Source organism: Oryzias latipes, chromosome 14 (genome assembly GCF_053564925.1).
Source record: "Oryzias latipes strain Hd-rR chromosome 14, Olatipes_Hd-rR_3.1".
Lineage (NCBI taxonomy): Eukaryota > Metazoa > Chordata > Actinopteri > Beloniformes > Adrianichthyidae > Oryzias > Oryzias latipes.
In genome coordinates this window covers 21,917,803-21,934,495 of record NC_136250.1, presented here as the reverse complement: position 1 = coordinate 21,934,495, position 16,693 = coordinate 21,917,803, and the positions used below count along the sequence as shown (strand labels likewise).

General features: G+C 38.7%; 1 protein-coding gene across 1 annotated transcript; it reads left to right on the top strand.

The window, feature by feature from the left end:
- Positions 1–5,620: 5,620 nt before the first annotated feature.
- On the top strand, positions 5,621–14,837 carry si:ch211-283g2.1 (sodium- and chloride-dependent GABA transporter ine). The gene is made up of 13 exons (XM_004076700.4): positions 5,621–5,956; positions 6,280–6,414; positions 6,525–6,729; positions 8,172–8,304; positions 9,345–9,479; positions 9,555–9,658; positions 9,994–10,118; positions 11,694–11,806; positions 11,891–12,031; positions 12,105–12,204; positions 12,306–12,406; positions 13,487–13,654; positions 13,734–14,837. The coding sequence occupies exons 1-13, from the start codon at positions 5,767–5,769 to the stop codon at positions 13,872–13,874; spliced, it is 1,791 nt and encodes a 596-aa protein (XP_004076748.3). The 5' UTR covers positions 5,621–5,766; the 3' UTR covers positions 13,875–14,837.
- The last annotated feature ends 1,856 nt before the right edge of the window (positions 14,838–16,693 follow it).

The window sequence follows — 16,693 nt, the reverse complement described above, 5'->3', positions numbered from 1 at the left end:
TTTTCAATAAGTTCACCATTCGAAAATGGTTTGGATGTTTGCTCCAACTTGTTTGCAATAAGGTAGCTGTCACTGCTCCATCACTGACGTCACGGCTGCAGTAAATGCAGACGGTTGTTTTTCCGTCCAGCTAATAGTTAGTAAATCTTCTCTTTTCTTAACTCCAAACGGTTTTCTTTGTAGTGAGTCTCATAGTGGTGTTGAATGTTATATTTGTTGAGCACTGCGACCTGTTGATGACATACCAAGCATGCAGGTTTTGCATTCAGCTCCCTAAACAAATACAACTCTTTCCATTTTTCCTGGAAATCTCAGCACTTCGCTTGAACCTTTTTTTAACTTTTTGACAACATCTCGGTCATTAGGGTGTCACTACTGATCATTCTTATGGCAATGTAACAGTGGTGAGGCTCACGAGGAACCAAAGTACATCTTATCCAGACACAGAGCTGTGAGGTTTCGCTTTTGACCCATGCAGAGATAAGCTATTTCACCTGTTTTGCTTTTCCTTTTTCTCCCCTAGTGGGGGAATTGTGCATTTCGGTTTATTCTATTAAAAAATCATAACTTGCCACAGGAACGGACTAGAAACATGCTTTTTTTTAAAAACATTCCTTACAAGTTTTACTGTTCATGCCTTGGCCAGATTGAACCATCTGGCGGGCCGGACACGACCCGCGGGCCGTATGTTTGACAACCCCTGACCTATGACCTTCATAGCTATTTACACCGTGTTGAAGCAATAAACACCCAAGTATGAGGTTTTATTTTATGCTTGAGAAACCCAGTTAAACACAATGCAAAACTGAAATATCAGTTATCAAAATTGAGGGATTCTGCTTTAATTTTGTCACGACCACCTGCTGTGTTCAAAGATGTAACAATGATCTCCTTGTGGTTTCTCAAAAACACTTTTGCCGGGAAAAGTTTGGTTATTTTCAAAACTTTATGGTGCAAATAGGTAATCTATTATTTTTTAATGACTATTATGAAAGAATGCATAATTTATGGAATAAATATTTCTTTGCAGTTACACCATGTTAAAAATGTATATTTTTTCATCTTAAAATAACTTTGTTGTGAAGAAAAACTTACCAAGTCTCCCAAAGTATCATGATTGATACCATCTCCCAGTATATTGCATTAAAAAGTTATATTGCATGTTTTTGGTGGATTTGATCAAAGATTCACCACATCAATTCTTTGATGTGGTGGACGTCACAGTGTTAACGAACCTCAAAACCAAGAAAATCGAAAATCAAACATTAGCTCACTGTCTTTGTTTAAATTGTGACCAGTATTTTCTGATGCTACCCAATTTGTAATGACTACCCTGGTCGGGGAATGACAGATGGGTGTACATACTATCCCAGCTCACAGTGTCAGCCATACACCTCATTTTCAGAATCAGATCGGAATCATTTACTGTCATTTTAATTGTTAATTGTTTTCAGAATCAAGCCGCTAAAAAACAGACAGAGGACATCAATTGTGCAAAGATGGGAGGTAGACTCCATGTGCAAATATGCAGTTGCACAAAGATGCAATTGTGTAAAAATGTATATTTTTTATAAAAAGTGGTAGAGGTAATGTATGGAAGTAAAAGAGTAAAAAGTACCGGTAGTAACAAGTAAGAAGTCCAGTTTTTCAACAAGGGGTACAGAGTCTGTGGCATTGAGCGGGGTGTGCTTATATTAATGGGCATTAAGTAACGTGAATCATTCTGCTGAGGCAGCAAGACCATCAGATGTCTGCCAGGGAGGGGAGGGCGTGGCCCATGGTTCTCTCTGCTGATCTGATCTCACCAGCCGTTCTGCTTCCATGCAGAAGAGAAAGCATACCGGGATGCAGGACAGAATGGGCTCAATGGCTGACTGGTAGAAGGTCCTCAGCAGCTCCCAATTGATGTTGATCCTCCAAGTGCCCTCAGGATGTGCAGGCTCTGCTGGGCTTTCTTTAGAATGGTCTGGGTGTTTGAGGACTAAGACCATCCTTGTCTATGTCCACCTTACTGCAATAGTAAGGCGTGTCACTTTTTTGTCATACATTACAAACAAATATGCGTGATTGGGGTTTTCACAGTTGATGTTTGAATACATAAAAGTGTCAGTATGAGGGTTTAGCTGGGGCCTTCAGCTGTCATCATTCATGACTTGGGGATCAGCTTCTAACCTGAGAAACCTTTAGAACTTTTGCCAGAAATGTCATTCATATGCTTTATATTTAAACCTTAGAATTTTGGTTTGTTGTAGCCAAACCTCATGAAACCTCAAGGTTTTTTAAGCAATCGTGTGCATCTGTTGCCCATACACAACGGTCTACCAAAGATGGAACGTGGCAGGCATCACTAACATTTGTGAAGTAATCAGATGGTTACAGATCTACACTAAAAAAACAACCTACTACATTCACAGAACTGTGTTAATCACTGACCAAACAGAAATGTTAGCACATCTGCATTCCTGTCTCCCAGACCAAAAAAAACATGGATCATCACCCACTTTAACAAAAGTTTCTCAAAAACCAAATCTGTTAGGATGCTGTACTCTTCAGTTTGTGAATATTCGTGAAGTGCTTTTATTACAGTATTTATATTTCCACTTTCTTTCTTATAACCGAATGACAACTGAATGGTGTTTCACAACTTTTCAAGTACTTGTGGTCAAACAACATATAGAGGGCGCCACTGTACGGTGTAGAATGGCTTCATACAGAGATTTCTTCTCATCCTGGTATTCTTTGGTTTCCAGAAGGTCTTCCTTTGTGTCTTTGATGATATCATAAAATCATGCGATCCATTGGATAAGATCATTTCACAAAACCCCTCCTTCAAATTAGTTTGGATTCCCAAAGTTTAAAACATGTATGGTCATCACAGATCAACATAGGTGATATTGTTTTTGGTAAATCAACAAAAAAACAAAATAATATGAAGGAAAACTATTAAGCTTGGTTTTTGTGATTTAATTTGTGTGAATGCTCTCCTGCTAGCTCACAGCCCCTCGCTTCTCACCTAAAATTACAGGTACAACAAAAACAGCCAAGATTATTGGATCTATCCAGCTGTACAACTTTGATCCTGATTCCAGCTCAGACGAGGAAAACAAAGACGTGCATGGATCTGTTTGTCTGCAAGTGGATGAATTAGAATGAAGCAGAGCAGGGAGCTTGTGTCCCACCCACCCTACAAGCTTTTTCAAACAGCTTTTTTCCTCTTTACGTGATTCCTGACCTTTTGAATAAAGAAAAACCGTTTTAAGCTTAATTTTGTCCTATACGTCATCCAGCATGAAAAATAATGCAATAAAAACGTTAAAAACATCATTTTCATCAGAGTCGGTCTTCAAAACAGTCACGTTTTTTTTTTATTGAAGAGGAGAAGCTCCCAGAAAGAACCGAATGATGCAGAAAAACAAAACCATTAAGACAGCCAGGGTTTTATTGGCATAGGGAAATGGAAACCAATATCATTATCAAGCTTCACAGACACACAAAAACTTGCAGACAGAATAGAAACAACACTAAAATCAGTTCATTCAAGCAGCTTTAACCCTGCATGGTTCTAATAGGAGATGATAAACTGTCTGTTACATGTGATGCTTTGTAACAGAATGACAGAGCAACAAGACCAGGGGTAGAAAAGATGCTAGTTAACAAAATGACTGTATTTACACAAACACATATATAAATAGGTATGACCACTTCATGTTGCTACCAGTAGTTATTCTCTGTCTGATGTCGAATCTGTAAGGATTCAGTGGTTTTGTTCTCTTTGTCATGTTTTTGGTTTCCTTTGTCAGTCACACCAGTTTCTGGTTCATGATCCACAGCTGTCTTCCGTTCAGTTAATTGTCCTCAGCCTATTTAAGTGTCTTGGTTTCTGTTCATCCTGGTCAGGTCATCTGCTCTGTTGTGTCACAGTTTTGTTTCTCCCAATAGTTTTGTCATGTTTCAGTTTGTTTATTAAATGTTTCATTTCCTGTCACCAATCCTGGTCTCCTGAATTTTGGGTCCTCCACCGCCAGTTCCAGACAGAATCACTCCAGAGAAGAACTTCTGACCAGCTGAGCCATCAAAACCAAATTCCCATCACCTCCTTGAAGCTGCTCATTCCAGGAATTAGTTAAAGACTGACTCAGATGAAAATCGCGTTGTTGGTGTTTTAAACCTTTTTTGTGACACTGATGGAGGACATAAACTAAGAAAATTAAACTCAAAATTGTATTTCTGAGTTTTTGTTTTTTCAAATCACTGTGAAACAGGAGCAGATGTTTTAAAAACTGCTTGTTTGGTATGTAGAAAATATGCTGAGAGCTCCCTGCTCTGAGCTCTTAGCAACAGGGAAGGGAAAGAAGGGCGGGGTTGCTCCGCACCAACGCTCCTGCCCTCAACTCAGAGGTGAATTTCTGATGAACTACTGCTGCCCTTCAGAAACCATGTCCTAAAAAACGACACAGGTTTTTGATCTGGGCTAAAATTGTACAGATAAGATCTGAGTTGTTATGGATAAAAAAATTCAAAAAGTTCAAATCAAATCAATCTTTTTTCTTTTATTTAGCACTTCTCATACCTGCTGTTATACAAAGTGTTGTACACAAAAATAAATAACACAAAATAAGAACAATTTAAAAAGTAACCCCACCCCCATACAAACAAAATGCAGATGAAAGTATGGTCACTTTTGCCTGTAGATTGCTTCAAATAGCTCAACCTGGTGACGTGTAACATTCAGGAATGTTGATAAAAAGGTTTTACTTGAAGCTGCAGAACGATTGATGGGACCATCTTTTAGTCTAAATATCTCTTCTGGCCTCTGTAGGTCTTCACATTGACCACATGGTAGGTCCCACCCTGTGACAGACTGGACTTGATTAATGCTACACTTTTTGCGTTTTTTTAAATTTTGTTTTTTGAGTCATTTGATGCAGTTACATTGTAAAAATGAAAAAGGATTTCTGTTGATCCATTTCAATTGTCAAATTAGATGTTTCTAATTGAATATTGCTGCACATTTACTAGAGAACTTTTTGTATATAAAATGTCAAAAACCATTGTGTTTGTCATTTTAATTAAGTGACAAATAAGAAGAAAAAAAGAGGTTTGGTGGATTGCTTTTTCATTTTATTCTTGGGTCAACAAACGCAGCTTCATTTTGAAAATGAAAAAGCATTTCTGGTATTGAGGGTTTTTTTTAATTATGAGACACAAATGCTTCCATATAAATGGGCTTTTTAATTAAAAATTCTGACTGTGATTGTATAATAGTGAAACGGTGTGACATGTCTGCTTTTACTGTTGAGGGCACAAACAGCCTAATCTAATCTTTCTAAGGTTTTACTGTTAATGTTTCTAGAGTTTTGCTTTGTCATGGTTTACAAATCTCAACACTCACTGGTAGTTATTTATTTGCTGTTCATAAAAAAATTTCCTTCCATTTTTATTTGACAACCAAAACAAAGAATTGTGCATCATTTGCAAGAAAGTGTTAAAAAAAAACTTTTGTTGCATTTTTTTAACAAAGATTATAATTACTAACTTAATGTCAAAATGTTATCTAATCACGTTTTATTACAAATTTAGCATATTACTTTAACCTTTGTTCATTCTTCCATGTTTACAAACCTACAAATCTGTGGATTTTTATGGTACTTATTAAGACTAGAAAACTGTTTCCTCAGTGAGAGCTGCCACATGCTCAAGTGTTTCTGCTCAGGTAATCATTAAGGGTAATAAAAAGGGAGGTTATATCACCCCAGAGAGATTTAAATGACAGTCAGCCTCCCTAAGTTAGGGCCCAGACAGGCAACATCAATGAAGCAGGGAGCAGACATGGATCCACAGCTCAGCAGGCCCACATGGAGCAAGCAGATAGAGTTCACCCTGGCTGGCATCGGCTGTGCCGTAGGTCTGGGAAACGTTTGGAGATTCCCTTACCTCTGCTACAGGAGCGGAGGAGGTGAGAGACCAAAAAAACTCAAGAAAAAGCAATCATCCTTTACCTAAAATATGGATTACATTCCATTTAGTTGTTTTTATTTGTTTTATCATGGTTTCAGAAAACATGTGCAACATGTTGTATGTCTATTGGTTTAGAGTAATAAAGATAAGATATGTTACGAAGGGAAACCTCACTTATTCTCTGCCTTTAAGCAAAGTAATGGAATTGCTGGAGGACTCACAAAAGTTAATGATTAGAGAAAAGTGTAAACCTGGCAGAGTCCCAGCCGTTTTTTCTTGCTGTATAGTGTGTGAAAGTTGATCCTGCATTATGTCTGCCAGGTGCCTTTCTGGTGCCGTACCTGCTCATGCTGGTGGTGCTGGGGATCCCTCTGCTCTACATGGAGCTGACTGTGGGGCAGTACACAAGGAGAGGGCCTGTGCACGCTCTGGCAACCGTTTGCCCTCTGTTCAAAGGTGCTGTGCTCCCTTCCTCCAAACATCCAAAGCTCCCCATATGGGTCAACAGACTTTGACTTTCAGTGAAAAAAGGAAATAAAATTCATGTCATTTTTGTCTCACCTCAGGAGTGGGCATAGCATCCGTGGCCATCGCCTTCATCATGTGCACCTACTATAACGTCATCATCACCTGGGCCCTTTTTTATCTTTTCCACTCCTTCCAGTCTCCACTGCCGTGGCAGAGCTGCAACAACACCTGGAACACACCGAACTGCTCCGATCATGCCACCAACAGCAGCTACACCTCCACAGCGAGCCAGGAGTTCTTCCAGTATGTCTTCCAGTTTGTGGCACAAGCTCAGAATGATCAGATAATATTTAGTTTGTGGAAGATTACCAAATCACCTGAACCTCAAAGGAATTTAGACTCAAACTCAGTTCAGCCTGTTGTGTCTTTTTTGATTTACGATTTTTTTCAGGAATGAACACTAAAGAAAACACTTTGTATCCTAGTTTTGTGAAACAGTCAGACAATGTGAAGGTCAGTGATAAGAATGACTGATAGATGTGAACTTATTGTATCAGCTGCTACCTTTACCTCCAACAACAGCCAAATTCAAAAATATTTTTGAACATTCAGATTTAGGGCAGCAGCCTGATAAAAAAATCAGGTCACTTTTTATTTTTTTATATTAAGGATAAAAATTCACATTTTTTGAATGTACTCACTAACTTTACTCACCCTGGATCTGCCTGAGCTCTGACGGAACATACATGAGAGATGGCCTTTCATGAAAGCTGTTAAACACGTGACATGGAGAAACTGGAGATTTGCAAGATGTTTGAAATTCTTCTTATACAATAATCCGATCAAGTCAGATCAGTCTACCTGTTTTTGAAGTTTTACCTGGAAGATTTGGCATTTAAAACATTTCATTTTAGAAATGTTCACAGTTGATTTCTGAACACACCCGATAGATTAATATATCCAACAATTTATGAAAAAAAATTAAGAATCACCTGCCTCTTTTTTATAGTATTTCATGAAAAAAACTGAGAAAAACTTATTTCTCTATGTATTATAAAGTTAAATTCAGTCTCAACAGTAAACACATATATATATGATGTCTTCAAATCAGAGAGTTAAACTGCAGAAAACGTCACAACACGAGCAAACCTTGTGTCTCAGCTGATCATGGGTCTTCAATTTAACCACCTTTATCACCAGTCACTTTATGATCACCATATCAGTTGATCGGTTTTAGAACATCAATTTCAGGCTAACTTATCTGTTATCCCAAACCATCACTCTTCCTCCTCCATGCTCGACAGTTGGAGTTTGAGTATTTTTAGACGATGTGCATTGGCTGGAAGATTGGGGACAAAAGCTCTTGCCGGGGGGGGGGGCACTGGCCCCTTCTAACCACCCCAGGCTCCACCTCTCCACATGATTCCATAAGTCCCACATTTTCTTCTACAATGCTTCTTCCTGGGGAAGCTGCTGAGAAAAAGGTGTCAATATTTCAAACAAAATACAATTTCCTAGATGACACTTCTAAAAAATGCAAACTGAACTGCATAGAGCTTTAAACAGACTAACTGAATCCTCACAGAGGTAGCTCTGTGCTTTTTGCAGTTTACCTGGCAAGTCTGACTTGAGGTTGAACTTTCTCAGAATCCACTTCCACGAAGACAGACAAGTGTTGTTTCAGAGGGTAGAATTGTTTTATTTTGTCTTTAAAAATTAAGCATGTTTTTTGTGGGTTTCTGCAGATATGAGATGCTTGAGCAAACAAGTGGAGTAGAAGAAACTGGAACACTTCGCTGGCAGCTTTTCCTCATCCTCCTCCTGGCCTGGATTCTAATTTATTTTTGCATCTTCAAGGGGGTGAAATCAACAGGCAAGGTGTGTGAAAGAAACTGATGATGTAGAACCATAAGGAATTCACACAGGTCAAAAACCTTAACGCTACATGAACCTTTGTCTAAACTCAAAAAGACCTTCAGATAGTTTAACTCTGTCAGAATGATTTTATTTTATCTTGTTGCCTGTTTTCCTTTTGTGTTGTTTTTTTGCTCATTCAATTAGCTTTAATCAAATTGGGGTTTTTTTAACAAGTTTTGTCCCAGTGTTAAAGTCCCACTTCGATCATCTTTTAATCTATTTTAAAAGTGTTCCCAATGGTCTTTTCTTTCTGAACAGACTAAATCTATTTTTTTAAACTAAAAAGAAACTATTTTGTATTTCCTAGGAAATAGTTTGTGCAGAGTGACAGGGGTTGATTAGAAATTCACCTCTGAGTTATGTGCTCTCTCGCTAGTTTACAGCTCCTCACAGCTCCAACCTAACATAACTGGTTCAGCAAAAATGTTGAGCAATATTGGAGCAATCCAGCAGTACAGTTTTTTAGCCAGATGTCAGCTCAGATGAGGAAAACAAAGACGGAAACAAAGACGTGGATGCGTCAGAATGGAGCAGACCGGGGAGCTTGTGGCTTGCTGTTGTAGTTTCTACCTCACTGCTACGTTTTTTTTCCAACAGCAATTTTTTTGTCTGCTCCTGATTCACAACAATTTGAGTAAAAAAATACTCAGAAAAGCAATTTAAGCTTAATTTTCTTCAAAATTGTCCTCCATTATGAGAAAAAATGTCACAAGAACTTGTTAAAAACACTAAAAACAGTGTTTTATCAGAACCTTAACCTTTCTCAAATCATGTGTAAGAAATGAATGTCTTGAAATTGTCTTAAAATGTTTTTGAAAATGTTCAAAATATTTCATAAAGAAAATTTTAAGTTTATTTTCCATGACTTAACATCAAGGCATCACCTGTATGAATGACAACCTTCACCAAAATAAATGAATGTGACTAAAAATAAGACGTTGGATCACACTTTGATATTCTTCTGATTATTTCTTAATGTCTATTCTCTTCTCTGCTCATAGGTGGTCTACTTCACTGCCCTGTTCCCGTATGTCATCCTGATCGCCCTGCTTATCAATAATGTGCAGCTTCCCGGGGCATTAGATGGGATCAACTTCTTTATTCTTCCAGAGTGGGACAAGCTGCTCTCTGTGGATGTAAGGTGCACGACAGTTGGTTCACGCGTGGATGCAGGCGCCACACACAATCCAACGACTGGTGTTTGTTTGCAGGTGTGGGTGAACGCAGCGGCTCAAATCTTCAACTCCATCGGCATCGGCTTTGGCTCCCTCATGGCCATGTCCAGCTATAACAACTTTAACAACAACGTTTTGAAGTACACGCTCCAGTCCATTCTTTTTGCTTTGCTTTGTGATCAAATCAATTCAATTAAAAACTTTAATTATAAAGCACTTTTCACATAAAAACATAACACAAAGTGCTTTACATTAAAACACAACAAGATATAAAAACAAGCATGATGATGAAGATAAACAAGCACAAAAATTAAAAAATAGGGCCCCCCTTCCTGTACCTGGCCCCCCCACTCCTTTCACAACTCCCACCTCTTAACTGATGGGGAAAGACAATGAGAAATAGACTGAGCATGAACACAAGATGTTGGAAACAGTGATGAAAATGGTCTGACTTGAGTGTCTCCTCTCCCCACAGGGACACACTCACCATAGCCATCATCAATTCCCTCACCAGCATCCTGGCGGGGTTTGTCATTTTCTCTGCCTTTGGATATATGTCTCACCTGCAGGGCATTCCTGTCAACCAACTGGCTGTGGACGGTAAGAAAGCCAAAAACGCTGATTTATTGAGACTTTCTGAATCATATTGGAATGAGAAGTGAGGAACCTGAAAGCTGCGGGAGCTCCTCCCATTTTAGTTTTGGAACATTGGGTTCTCCTGCAGACACAGATTGTCCTGGATATGAAAAAAAAACACACAGTTACACTCTTAACTAAAATTTGATTACATTTATCCAAAAACAAGTACTGAAACTTCTCCCCTCCCTTCTCAGGTAAAACATTACTATGGCCTCCTGATGAAACAACATTGTTGGCCCCTTTCACTGAGGCCCAAACCCCAGCATGCAAATGTTCTGGGATTTGGGCCAAAATCCATTTTTGAATTATTTTAAGGCCACTTAAACACGTCGGAGTGATTGTTGGTCTCTTACACCCATCCCTGAACAAGTTTGTTTAAATGAAAAAAATCCTGTTTCAATGAAAGGACGGGCACTGGAAAAGGTCCGCAGAATTGTTTTGGTTGCACATGTCAATTAAAATGAGTCTGAGGTTTTCCAGTAAAATATTTTCCGCATCACAGTGCAGCTGTAATACCTTCTTCAAACACTAGGTCCAGTTCTGATTCTCATCGGTCCATTGACTCCAACTGGACTGGAGTTTTGAATGCGCTGGGTACTGTGTTCAGACTCTTGACTGTATATGAGACCTGGACAGAGTGACTCCTCCCCCCTCGTGTTCAAAACAGGAAGTAGCCACAGGCTCCTGGAACCCAAAATCCCATAGACTTAAACTGAGAAATAAACAGCTGTTACTCAGTCATTCTATTTGTCAGAATAGCCATTCTTGTTCTACTACATTTTTTAATACATTCTTTCTAATCCTATTCTTAATTTTGGTCATCATATTTTTCCTCTAAATTATTTAACTATAAACTGACCGATCCGGTGCCTCAATAAAAGTTTGTGGTCTCACGAAATTGTTTGATTGACAGATTCACCCAAACGCACTTTCAAGTGGAAGGGGTGTGGTCTTCTAACAAGCTCACTCCTGGTTAGTGAGATTGGTTGCCATAGAAATGACTCGGATCGACTCAACCAATCACTGCTAACTGACGTCGTCTGGCTCCAACATGCCGGCGTAGGTTTGGCAAAAAAATGGCAACGGAATTGACTTTGCTTCGTAACAAAATAAGTCATTTTCTATGGATGATGTCACCCTCCAGGTCCACTACTTACACAGTCAATGGTTCTGACACTTTTCAGAACTAACATCCTTTCTTCAAAAATGAAAACTGGAGTAGCTGATTTGTCAGGAGCTGGCCTTTGGTCTGTGAGCCTCGTTCACCCTTGACCTTATCTCTGTCTCCTCTTTTGGTCACTTTTGTCACATACTGACCCCTGCAGACCGGGAACAATCCACATACTTTAGATTTTTTCCAATTTTCTAACTTCTAAATATGATTCAAATATTTATTCAAAGTAAATGACTACAGTCTGTCATTTACATATTTTTAGAGCTGTGTTGTCAGGTAAATGTTTACAAAAGTTTACAAAAAAACCAGATGAAAATTAAGGCAAAAATCATTTACAATGTGTTTTTTGTGCGTTTTTTAAGGTCCAGGATTGGTTTTCGTTGTTTACCCACAAGCCTTTGCCAACATGCCAGCGCCACAAGTCTGGGCTGTGTTGTTCTTCTTCATGCTGCTTTGCCTCGGACTTGACAGCGAGGTTTCACAATGGACTTTTCCTGTTTGAAGGAACTGATTTCAGCTAATACCAGTCTGACTCTGGGGTTGTCTCTGTCTTTGTCAGTTTGCGATGGCTGAGGTGATGGTTACCAGTCTCATGGATGAATACTTCAAACAAGTGATTGGCATTTTCAAGCGGAAGGAACTCTTTGTTTTAGCAATTTGTGCCATAGCCTTCCTTCTGGGCATACCCTGTGTCATGCAGGTAAGTAAATGAACCTTTTACCAAATCACAACTTTCAGATTCCCAGCATCCTAACAAGTGCAGAGGTTTCCAGGTAGGAATCTACGTCTTCCAGCTGATGGACCATTACACTGCCATTGTGTCCATCATGTTCCTTGCATTATTTGAGATTATTGCCATCTGTTGGCTCTACGGTGAGAGAAATATGTTTTTTTCTTAAACTTTTTTCTTCTCTGAATCGTCATATTTCTCTAAAATCTTTCAGTAAATTCTGATTTGCACTGTCTGTGTTCAGGCGTGAAGCGTCTGTCGGCTAACCTCGTTGAGATGACTGGAAAAGGAGCAAACATTTTCTTCAGGGTGTGCTGGCTGATTGTTGCTCCCGTGCTCGTTGCTGTGAGTTTTAATATATCGCACATTGTTGATCGCACATTTTGTACTGGATTATTGTGAAACTTTAAAGGGCCTTTAGCATGCTTTTCTTAAGCCTTTTAGAGTAAACTATATCCATATCATATATTACCATTGGCGAACTATAGAATAGTTTTTTGATGAACTATGAGTTTTTTTGCAGCCCACTTGTTACCCGGAAGTAAGACGACTCGATCTCTGATGCTCCGCCTTTCGCTCCTTGTGGGTGCCGCCCATTTCATGACGTTAACCTAGAGTCCGCCTCAACAGCGTGTCTGCATCTCACCCACAAAAACAAACAACAACCAAACAAAGTTTAGCAGATCACTGTTAGCTGCGTGGAGAATTTGGGTGTGTGTGTGTTAGCCTTGGGGCGGTGCTGGCAGCCCAGACTCTTCCTGGAAGGGGCTGTTCTTCACTTGTCTAGGTAACGATGTGAGACCCAACTCATTTTCATGGATTGGGAGGGGCTGGTGTACAGAGCGCCAATGATTTGTATTACATTTAATCAATAGTGAGTTAAATAGCATAAACAAAACTAGTAAAACAAAAAAAAAGGTCTGTCATCCCTCTAAAAATGTGCTGACGTACATTCTTCAAAGTAACTATTTATGAATTTATATCAAGTTTTTGTGTGTTGTTGCTGATTTTAAAGTTAAAGATTGAACTTAAAAGTGAAAAATTAATCAACTTTTAATTATTATTCCTACATTATATTTGAAGTGAAACATTTTTTTGTCAAGCGGCCTAAGGTGTTTTAAATTTTAATTAAATAGGGAAACAGGGATCCAGTTGTCTACATCTGGCTGCATTGGAATAGAGCAGAGCAGGGAGCTTGTGGCCCACTCACTGTATTTTTCTACTTAACAAATATAATCTTTGTTAAACAGTATTTTTCCCTCTACTCCTGATTCACGATTCCTGATAACGATTTGAATAAAGAAATATGTAGAAATGCAATTTTAAATTTCATTTTCTTAATATCTGTCCTTCATCATGCGAAAAAGGCCACAAGAACATGTCAAAAACACTAAAAGACACAATTTTTTGTTTTTTTTGTTTCAGGTCATCTTGATATTCTCCATCATACAGTTTAAACCAGCTCGCTACGAGGACTACGTCTTCCCTCCATGGGCTCAAGGGGTCGGCTGGGTGATCGCTCTGGGCTCCATTATCTGGATCCCTTTGGGTATCATTCACACGTTGTGGGTGCTCCCTGGCTCCCCCATGCAGGTGATGCACAACTGGCAGTTGACTTTCAGTGAATGTTTACACCAGACTGAGGTGTTCATCTCCCGCATTCCTCCTGCAGAAACTAAAGCTGTCCATCACTCCATACGCCCTGGATGAGCAATCCAAAATGCCATATTATGAGAGGGGGGGGACACAGGTCGTGGAAACCATAAGTTCAAGCATGAGGTCAACTGAGAAACCCACTGAGACAAACTTCTGACACTTCACTGTCAAAATGTCCTTGGTTTAATCACAACTGTCAATCAAACAGACCAAAAATTCAACACAAATCTAACAAAAGTTTGTTACAAAAAACATTGATGATGATACAAAGATATTACTGTATATTTGCAATACTCAGGATTTAAAAGGGGGAACCTTCAGGAGTCAGATCTAGTGAATTGTGCTGTTTATGTTTGTATTTACCAAACTGGCCTATTTCTCTGGTAGCTTAAAGTAATCAGAGTATGCTATCCTACAAATGTATTGATACTTTATTTTAAACTAAAGAATCAATATGCAACCACCTAGAGTTTGCAGAGCCACTTACATTTGGTACCATCTGTCGTTATTTCCTATCATAGGAAGTGAAGAAATGTTTGTATGTCAATAACCACTGACGGTAATGTAATTTAACGGCGATAACCTCAGAATTTTCTGCCTGAATCAAGTTAGGCTCAATAGCGCCAGCAGATCTGGGCCTAAATAACTCAAGTGGTTTAAACAGAATTCCTTTTGCTTTTGATTCCTTGGAGGTTCTAAAAACGTTTTGAAAAAAGGATCACAGCACGATCCAGCATTACCAATCTTGATACATAGGTGCAGGATTAAGCATTTAGCAAGCTGAAACTGTTGCATAGTGATTGACCTAGAAGTGGCGCTGCAGTATTCTTTTGTTTTTTCTCAACATTCTTACAAACTGTGTCTAAAACCACAGCCATAGTAGATATGTGAAGTACCGTCTAACATTGCAAAACCAGTCCTCTTGTGCCATTATGTGGTTACATATATAACATTTTTAAAGTTTTACATATGAGTTGTATCTTTTGTTTATCGTGTCTTAGAAATAAAGTCTTTATGATTAACTATTTATTGAGATCACGTCAAACGTTTGATTTGTCATTTTTTTGTAAAACAGACTTTTGGATCCCTATTAAACACACTTTTACCAATCTTCCCTAAAGTTTGGTGTCAACCTTATTTTGAGCACCCCTACAAACCCCATGGTATTCCCATATTGTGAAAATCCATCCAACTTCTCAAGTGAATTCTGTATGCTCACCGACATTTTTGTAGATGGTTTAAATACGGTTCCTGCCTTTCCCTTTTGGATTCTACCTACTATATATATGGATCTTGGATATCCCAATTCTTTTTCACCTGCACTGGAAATCCCCCTATCTCCACCTTTGACCAGTGGATTCTGCAGACTTTGTACTACAGTGAGCACACCTTCCAGTGTGTACACAGCCCACCTGACTTGTCTGTTATTAACCAGCTTCTCCTGTCTCCCTAGAACACCCTGAGCATTTCCTAATACCTGATGCCCATCCACTTTTTCTGCATCAAGTTCTTCAATAAATCTGTGTTTTGCTTCCTTTGGAGAACGGGTTTTATAAATGTGTCCCACTTGTTAGTCTGTGAGTTAATGTTCAAACTTAGATGGGTTGAAATCTAAGTTCGGTCAATTTAAGAACGCACAACAATTGCTGGCTTAATGCCAGGATGCTGGCTGTTCTTAAATTGATACAGGTTTGCACAATAAAGCCTTCAGCAAGTTGCACATTAATTACTGAACAGGTGAAACTGCAATATCTTCATTTAGTTTTCTTTTCTCCATAGAATTGTGACATCTGTAGTAAACAGACTTTTTTTTATTTATCTTATTGTAGGATAATGTTATTCACACGTATTTATGTGCAACCAGGCACAGAAACTGATGGAAATTCATGTTGGCCACACGTAATCATTGCAGCCAAAAAAATCATTGCTTCAGTGCCTGCACGAATTTTAACCCTAACCCGCCCTTATTGCAATTGAATTGTCACTTCCTTTGTTTATTTGTTGTTGTTCATTTAAATTCAGTGAAGCTACATTTACTAAATTAGCCTTCTACCCTGTATGGAGCAACACAAACCCAATGGACCCAATATTCCGCAAGCTTTCGAAAACCCCTCAGCAAAAAGTAGTATAATTAAGTATATTTCAATTATACTTATTTCTAACTAAAAGTGAGGCAGTATACCTGAAGTTTACTTTTTATTTACTGGTACTCTCTACATATTATAAACCTAAAATGTTCCAATTTAGTCTGAAGTTAGTGTACTCCCTACATGTACATGGACTATTGTAGACTTGTTATACTCAATTATACTTAGAAAAACTTCAAGTGTACTACTTTTTGCTGAGGGAGGCAAGGTCTAGCCTCCCCAAATTGAAACAAGTTTAATAAAAGGTTATTGGTCTGCTCAATTAGAAAAAATTGGATGGTGCTGAGACAGGATGATATAGCTCAAGCTTATATCAAGTGTTTGCAGTTTAGCAGTGAGGTACCATCTAGGAATTTGGAATTGACTCTAACAACTTTGCCAAGATGGAATTTTCTGCCAGATTGTAATTTTGTAAAACATTCTTTTTGGTTCCATATTCCTTAGACTTTAAGCGATCTTTACCCAGTTGGAAGTCCACTCTACGGGGAACACATATACCCCTTGTGCTATCCTAGGCAGTTTAACGTCGGGAGTTGGGTCATCTAGACCCACTAGACAGTGGCTTGAATTTTTTCTTCAATGATTTGTGATGTTCACGGGTGTCCGTGGATTACATGAAATCTTTCCACCTTTATCCACCTTTGTCATGGTAGGGAGAACACGTCAATGTGAGGGTGGGGTCATCTAAGATAGCACGAGGGTTACCTCTGCCATAAAGTCATCTGTGGGGAGGTATGATGACGTTTTTGTATTTTGACACTCGGAGGGTATCTCCTGATGTCTTAAAGTGAAAATATTTTTCATTTAACTTTTTTTCTCACCTATTTGT

What these genes read in the sequence shown, in the direction of transcription:
- si:ch211-283g2.1 (XM_004076700.4), top strand. Translation starts at nt 5,767, where the DNA reads ATGACAGTCAGCCTCCCTAAGTTAGGGCCCAGACAGGCAACATCAATG. An exon ending in GCGAGCCAGGAGTTCTTCCA is followed by an intron (nt 6,730 to 8,171) that starts GTATGTCTTCCA and finishes GGGTTTCTGCAG; the next exon opens with ATATGAGATGCTTGAGCAAA. An exon ending in TCCCTGGCTCCCCCATGCAG is followed by an intron (nt 13,655 to 13,733) that starts GTGATGCACAAC and finishes TTCCTCCTGCAG; the next exon opens with AAACTAAAGCTGTCCATCAC.